At 37.2% G+C, this 8,169-nt stretch overlaps 1 protein-coding gene and 1 non-coding gene across 2 annotated transcripts; both read left to right on the top strand.

Annotated features, from left to right (window-relative positions):
• The first annotated feature begins 105 nt into the window (after positions 1-105).
• Positions 106-1,432, top strand: LOC120254624. Its single transcript, XM_039262698.1, has 5 exons — positions 106-189; positions 288-542; positions 644-736; positions 832-936; positions 1,091-1,432. Exons 1-5 carry the CDS (start codon positions 106-108, stop codon positions 1,430-1,432), a joined length of 879 nt encoding a protein of 292 aa, XP_039118632.1.
• A 6,358-nt stretch (positions 1,433-7,790) lies between these two features.
• Positions 7,791-7,897, top strand: LOC120254627. The gene has a single exon (XR_005534686.1). It is a non-coding gene; the product is annotated as a small nucleolar RNA R71 (small nucleolar RNA).
• The last annotated feature ends 272 nt before the right edge of the window (positions 7,898-8,169 follow it).

Raw genomic sequence — 8,169 nt, 5'->3', positions numbered from 1 at the left:
GATATTTGGGATTTGAATAATGAAGAACGAGTTGTTGTCAAGTTAAATGATCACCATATACCAGTTGGAGAAGAAGCTACGAAATTAACTCGATTTATCGGTAGTATGATGCGAATGCCTAACTTTGCACCTATTACTTACACAACTTGGCATAAGTTTCCAGATTCTACAAAGGAAGAAATATGGAAAGTAATCGAGGTATTAAATCTCATTATGTTCAAGATAATTTTTTTAATTTACTTCAATATATTAACATTCAACTAATACTTTTTTTCTTAAAATTTTAGACCAAATTCACATTTGAGTTGTTTCATTCACATGAGAATGATGAGTCTTTAAATGAAAATACAACTCAAATGGTTAAGAGTTGGATTGTGTCTGATATGAGTACTAAGTGGAGGCAATGGAAGAATTTTTTGAAGTCCAAATATTTTGATGAACACAAGACAGTAGAGGAAATGGTTGCAAAGATTGATGATCCTCGTGTAGATAAACAACAATTTTTGGTAATTGCTACTTATTGGTTGACTGAGAAAGCGAAGGTATATCTATATATTTCACATTATATACCATTTATATTGTTTTGATAATCAAAACATAATGATATATTATGTTATATTTTATATATTCAAAAATTGTATAGGAACAAAGTGAGACAAATAGAACAAATCGTTCAAAATCTGATGAACCCCATTGTGCAGGAACAAGATCATTCCCTACTATAATCCAAACTGTGGTACAAATTTACAATTTTTTATTGAATTTTGATTAATGTTATGGATTTTGGGAAATTGAGTTTGTTATATCTACTTAAATAAAATAATTTTGTAGACTGAAGAATCTAATGGAATTCCACCATCACGTGCTGAAATGTATATACGCACTCGTACCCGTAAAGATGGAAGTGTTGTGAATGAAAAAGTAGCTTCTATTGTGGTATTTATTTAACTTTATGCTATTTTTTATTAATGGTTGTTTTTTCTAATAACTTGACATTTACACTAAATTCATTGGTTTGTAGAATTATGGATGGCAAGGAAATAGAGGTTCTAGTATTTTTTTGATTTTATGTTTTTGATTTATATTGTAGGAACTTATGAAGAAAGGATTAAGTGAAAGTGATTCACAAGATCCTAAAAGGTGTTCATGGGAAAATGATGTGTATTCACAAGTTAAAGGACCAGAGAAAAGAGGGCGTATTCGTTGTATGGGAACAATTTCTACTTCATCAAGCAAGTCCGGTCCTTCATGTTCTCAAATCATATATCATAATGAAGTACAATGTTTGAAGGCTGAGGTTCAAGGATTGAAGGAAGCTTTAACTACTGTGATTTCATTATTTCAAAAACAATTTCCTAATGAGAATGTGGAGGTCCTAAACGGTGTTACTCGCATAGTCAATGGAGAGGTATGTGATATAATGTATATTTAGCTATATATATAAATTAGAGTTACAAATTTGTTGTTAGTCACACAATGATCTATATTAAAGTCAAAAAAAGGGAAAGAGGGGGTGTTAAATGCATTTATTTTTTTCCTTATTAGCACATATAAGGTTTTTCATCTATTGTTTTGATTGTTGTATATTTAATTATTTTATTTTGGCTTGTTGTCGGATTTTAATGGCATTGTTGATAATTTTTAATGGTCTTTGATATTTATCATTGTTTTTAATCTTTACAAGTTTATTACTAGCTCGTAAGTCCTTTTCGCTATTGTTGTGTAAACAATTTTAACTTCTATTTTACATAATTTGTAGGTTCCTGATGCTTCTAGTGCTCAACACCCCTCGTGGGAATAATCATTCTCATGAATCAAGTCATCAAGCAAATCCAAATGGATCGAGTAAGCTCTTATTGTCTCCAACTAAAAAGAAGGCATGACATATTGTATATTATTTATCTTATTATTTTAAGTTTTTATATTAGTGTTTTATTGTTGCATACATCTTATTAATTGTTATTTTTTTTAAATGCTTCTTGTAGGTGATGCCGTTTAGAAGATGACATCGGTCCTACTTGGGAAAATTCTTATCGCTTTATTTGTTTGTTAGACATTAAATGAAAGTAGTTTTTCTTTGTGTTAGATTTGGAATTGAGGCAAGAACTCTTGGTTGTAAAGATTAAATGGTAGTTTATTTTTGGACATGTACTTTTTAAATATATGTTTGTGGTGATGTAATAGTTTTTCCTTTTTATTTTTAGTGGAATGTTTTTTGTGTTTTTTAATGGCATTGATTGTTTTAATTTATTGTAAATTAATTTAATTGTGTATGAGTTATTAAACTATTCATAATATATTTCCAGGGGTAATAATAAGAGTTTTATTGATAGATTAATTATTAATATAAAAAGTTTTACCGACGGTATAGTAGTTGCTAAAGCTAAACATGTCTTTTTTAATATACATCTATAGCAACGGATGTTGTAGTCATTGATAAATCAAATGGATTTATTCCAATAAATGTTGTAACCGTTGGTATAGGTCTATGCTTATGAGATTTTTATTGATGGTAAAAAATGTTGGAATATACATTTTATCATTGGTATAAGGTAAATAAATATGAGATGCTTTACCAACGGTGAGACTAATAGTTATAGTTATATTCCATTGGTAAATCCAATGAACCTTTTCCAATAGAAGCTATAACCGTTGGTATAGATGTATGTGCACAAGACTTTTACTAATTATAAAAAAATTGTTGGAATAAGTGTTTTTATTATTGGTATATGGTAAGCAATCTGACGGTGCTATCTCAACAGTATGACCAATAGTTACAATCATATTCCGTCGGTAAAACTAATAAATCTATTCCAACAAACGCTATATCCGTTGGTATAGGTCTATACCTACAAGGCTTTTACCGACGGTAAAATAAGTGTTGGAATAGATATTTTTACCGTTGGTATAGGGTTTTGGTACCTTTACCAACGGATTTTTGACTTTTACCAATGTATTTTACACCGTCACTATATGGCAATTTATTTGCAGTGAAAGTATCACTAAATGCCTACTCCCCGGTAATGGCGCAAAAAACTTGACAAAACGCCCCTTGGGTATGTCCCGCAAGTGCACAGGTTTGTCAAACTAATAAATCCCAGATGAGTGGGATATCGTATCCACAAGGGAGTAGGGAATAAAAATACTTGAATTGTTTTTTAACTAAGAGTAAAATGAATAGTGATTTGATTGAAAAAAAGTAATGTAAACAAAAGTAAAAGAGACAAGAGAGAAGGCACAAGTAAATGGGATGTAAGGCAATCGATATAAATGGGGTACCCGGATATTGTTCCGCCTAGGACAATCATTTAAAATACAAAAAACCTCTAATATACTTTCTAACTAATGCATTAATGAGTCATGGAGATCCTTATATACATAATCCCAAATCTAAGGTCAACCATGCCTAACCCTATACATGTTTCGGAGAAGAAATTTAACGATCTCTCAACCTCACACTCGTATAGAATCCCAATGAGTTCTAGGGACTCCAAGTGATAAATCCTCTTCCTAGATGTAGACCTAACCCTTTGGTCGAGGTGAAAGGTCCCTAGTCACAATTAAGGCCTAGGTGATAAAATTACTTCAACACTTCACTCCGTTGCCTCTGCAACTAAGCCCTAATTGAAGGTCATCCCTTAGCCCATTCACTCTACTATGACCGCAAAGAACTTGAGGAAATGGAGGTAGGACGAGTCACACCAGAGGGGAAAGGGGACACTCCGCTACCCCTCTACTCACCCTCTCAACCATCTCCAATCTAGCTTTGTCTAACTGTCGTGGTGTGCCACTCACTCACAAGGGTTACCATGGTGAACTCTCAACCCTAGTGTCACTCTAAGGGAGCATTCAACCAATCAAGCAATCAAGATTAGAACTTAAATAAAACCTCAATTAATGAAAGCATAATAATAAGGTTTAATGAAACAAATACATCTTAGGGTTCACAAATCCAAGTACCAACTAGGGGTTTAGCTCTCCATGGAGCTAGTTACAATCAGTGAAATTGAATGTAAAAAGAAGTAATCCATAGAAAACCCACTCAGTTGTCATGATGATGGTCTTGTGGAGAAGCCTCTACTCGTCCAAGGGTCCCTTTGCCCGGCCTAGGATACACCTCGCCGGATTGGTGCTGACGAAAGCTCTCCCACTAACCTTCTTCCAAACGGAGAGCGATGTCAGAGCCATAGAACCTCTTCCAATCCCTAGCCAATACTTCTCCAAACCCTAGCCGTCACCCTCTCTCAAGTTAGGGGAAAAGATAGAGAAAAGAAAGTTGAAATCGGGGCTGAAATCGGCCTCAAATAGGGCTGGAATCGGGAATCCACACGCCCCTATGGATTTTCACAAGGGCGTGTGGAATTTCCACACGCCTATGTGGATTCTCTGGAAATGCTTTTCTCAGCCGGCTGTGAACAGTATCTACTATAGTGCCAACTCAAAATACTCCTGAATCCCTGTTCTCATCGAGGTAACGTAAACGGGAACACGTTAACGTCGTATATCGCTTTGGTTCTTCGATAAACGGCTACCTTGGTGGAGATCTTGGTATACATGCATAAGCTAGAATACTCGAATGTGACTGCCTTTGTGCCCCTCCAAATCATTGTGCTGACTGAATACAAGGAGGTTGGCACACATTCTCGCATCTTGAACCCGACTTATATCTTCGCGTTTGATCCTTCTCAAGATTTTCTCGAAATGGTGCATTCATGATCCACATTGGCTTCTTTCTCTAACATTCTACTTCGTAACCCTATATACATGAAAGTAAAATAAATGCACACATATTAGCACTAAAACTTGATAAAATTAAAGCTCATCATAAGGAAAGAACACTTTGCATTCCTATCACACAAGCACTTATTAGCATGATCTGCAAATAGAACATAAAATAACCCAGGTCAAAGTATCGAATCCAAGGTTAGACATGATCATGCTAGGGGCATTGTGATCATGTCCAAGCAAGAGGCAAATCAAAATTCAACAAGGGACACGATTGTGTTATGCTGGAAATGATCGTGCCAAGGGTTGATTATTGTCCATAAAGAAGGACTCTAACAACATCCCAAAAGGGCTGATGAACAAAGCCACAATGTATGCAATTCAGACGAATGCAAGTAGGAAGAATTGGAAAAGCATATAATCCCACACTCAAAACACAAAGATTTTGCAATAAAACAAAGAAAACGTTCCAAAATCAGGGAAACACAAGAAAAAAAATTATTGACGATGGGGAGCCGTCGATGGACGTAGCAACCGAGTGTACCCCACTAAATAGGCCAAAAAGGAGGAGGAAGAGTCAAGCGATTCTAGGGAAAGAGGTGCAGTGAAGGGGTACGGCTACCAGTGTTAGGGGTTTGAAGGGAAGCGCTGGAGCCAAAAAGTCGCACCCCGCGCACGCCCGTGACACGTGCATGTTGGATCGCGGGTTTAGGCACTGAAAATCGAGGGGTGACATGACCGTGTCACCAAGGGTGCTAATCCCCTTGAAAATCACTTAAGAATGGCGAAATTAAAATTTCAGCATTGACACGATCGTGAAAGGAGCACAGAATACATATTTCATGTCGACACGATCATGCAAGGCCTGTGTCTCCGCTGAAAATTTACCAAGATATCCGCAGCTAGAGAAAATCGGGGCCATACACATAAGCATGTCCTACCCGTGTCCTGCCCATGTCTATTCTAGAAATTTTTAGAGTAGAGAATCTTCCTCCCAAAATAAATGATAAAACATACGACCAAACATGAAATGCAAATGGCACAAAAATCAAATTAAAGAGACCATGACAACCATAAGAGTATGAGAGTTCGAATGTCTTGAGGCTAGGAGACAGCGAACCCAAAACAAAAAAGAAAAAATAGAGATAACCAACACAAAACAAATAACTTGGGTTGCCTCCCAAGAAGCACTTGTTTGACATCACTAGCTTGATGTACCTATTATGATCTTATGAAGGTTCATGAAATCGAGACCTCTCTTGGCCACGTGAGACACAATCACATAATATGAAGGCAACATGTTAATTAAATGGATCTCACCCAATGCCCGAGTACCAACATGATTAGGGATGCGGGGTTCTGGTGGTGAAGTGAGTGTCTTCTTCTTTTTACATGTTACCTTCTTCCACCACATCTTTGCCCTGGAGATTTGCCTGTCAAGTGGCTTGGAGTCCATGTATACTAACACTTCAAGACCCTGGACTTCCTTTGTTGTCCAACCCAATTCGTCTTCATCAAATAGGATGTCCTCCAAAAGGTTATTGAGTTCATCCTTCAAGAATGTCTCCTACATAAAATCAGAAACAACCTCATCAACCACATCAACAAAATAACAAGTATAATCAAAATCCATCGTATGTCTCATGGAGTTGAGAAGCCTAAATGTGGTTTCTTCATCACCAACTCAAAGAGTCATTCGACCATCTTTCACATCAATGAGAGCTTTGGATGTCACCAAGAATGGTCATCCTAGGATTAATGACACTTTCACTTTATCGTCAATATCCAAGATGACAAAGTCCACCAGAAATATAAATTTGTCCACCTTGACCAAGACATCCTCAATTATGCCCCGTGGTGTTCGATTGGATCGGTTTGCCAATTGGAGAGTCATGTTTATAGGTTTAGGCTTCCCAAGACCCAAGCTCTAGAAATCCAGTATGGCATCAAATTAATACTTGCCCCAAGGGCAGCAACTACCTTTTCATTGACCAATCCCCCAATCGTGCACGGAATAATAAAGCCTCCAAAATCCTTCTCATTCTTGGGGAGTTTATTGCAAAGCAAACAAGTGCAATCCTCACTTAGTGTTACTGAAGGTACATCCTCCAATTTCCTCTTTTTGGTGAGCAATTCTTTCAGAAACGTAGCATACCTAGGCATATGAGCTAGAGTTTCTACAAATGGAACATTAATGTGCAAAGTCTTAAACATGTCTAGGAACTTTTTGTATTTTTCATCCTATTGGTCTTTCTATGCCATTACACTAGTATGCTGGGACTGGAGTTTTGTTATATTGGGCGTTATCTGTGTCAGAGATCACCACTGGTTTAGCATCTATCAGTTCAGGTTCCTTCTCAATAGAATCCTAGTGTTGCTTCCCACTTTACAAATACACACCATTTAAGGATTCTTTCGGGTTAGCCACCATGTTGCTAGGAAGGGTCCGGTAATCTTTCTTCCAATATCTTTTACATTTGAGCCACTTGATGTTCTAAGTTCCTCATAGTTGCATTTGTATTTCTAATCATCTCTTCATGATCGGCAAAATGAGTCTCAGCACTCTTGATGAATCGAGCCATTAAACTAGTGAGATCATTAGCAAAATCAGAAGAGGATGTAGGCCATGATTGTGATGCAACCTGAGGTGGGGGCTTGTACTGCTATTGTGTTGCTTGACTTTGTCCCGGCTGACTCCACTTTCTCAATTTGCTCTGCACTTCCATCCCTAGTAGGCGGGAAACTTAAGTCAAATGAGTGACCGGAATTATCTTGAATGGGCCTCGAGCTTGAAGATGGGGATTGCATGTTGTCTAACCTTTTTTATATTGCTTCAACCTGTGCTGCAAGAGTTGTGATGACATCCACTTGATAGATATCGAAAGATTTCACCGGTTTGTTCCATTCAAAACTCCATTGATACCCATTGCCTGACATCTTTAATCAACATTTGTGAATCACTAGGTTGCTTGTTACATAATAAACCACCAGTGGCCACATCAAGCATCTGTTTGGTAGAAGTGTTTAGCCCAATGTAGAAAATTTGAATTTGCATCCACTCAACAATTCCGTGTTGTGGGCATTTCCATAGCATCTCTTTGTATCTATCCCATGTCTCATACAATGATTTGGACTCCAACTGATGGAATGAAGAGATATCGCTTCTGAGCTTAGTGATCTTTACATAAGGAAAGTATCTAGCAACAAATGCTTCAGCGACTTGTTTCCATGTGGTAAAAGACGCAGGTAACAAGGAATTTAGCCACTACTTGGGCCTTCCTCGCAATGTGAATGTGAAGAGTCTCAGGCGAACTGCCTCCTCAGAGACGTTGCTCGCCTTATATGTATCACATATCTCCAAGAAATTTTTGAGATGCTCATATGGGTCTTCATCCTGAAACCCGTCAAATTGACACATTTGTTGCACCAACTGGATGAAATTCG

Source organism: Dioscorea cayenensis, unplaced genomic scaffold, assembly GCF_009730915.1.
Source record: "Dioscorea cayenensis subsp. rotundata cultivar TDr96_F1 unplaced genomic scaffold, TDr96_F1_v2_PseudoChromosome.rev07_lg8_w22 25.fasta BLBR01000542.1, whole genome shotgun sequence".
Classification (NCBI taxonomy): Eukaryota; Viridiplantae; Streptophyta; class Magnoliopsida; order Dioscoreales; family Dioscoreaceae; genus Dioscorea; species Dioscorea cayenensis.
Note: the sequence above shows the minus strand (reverse complement) of the source record. Positions and strands in the feature narration are given on the sequence as shown.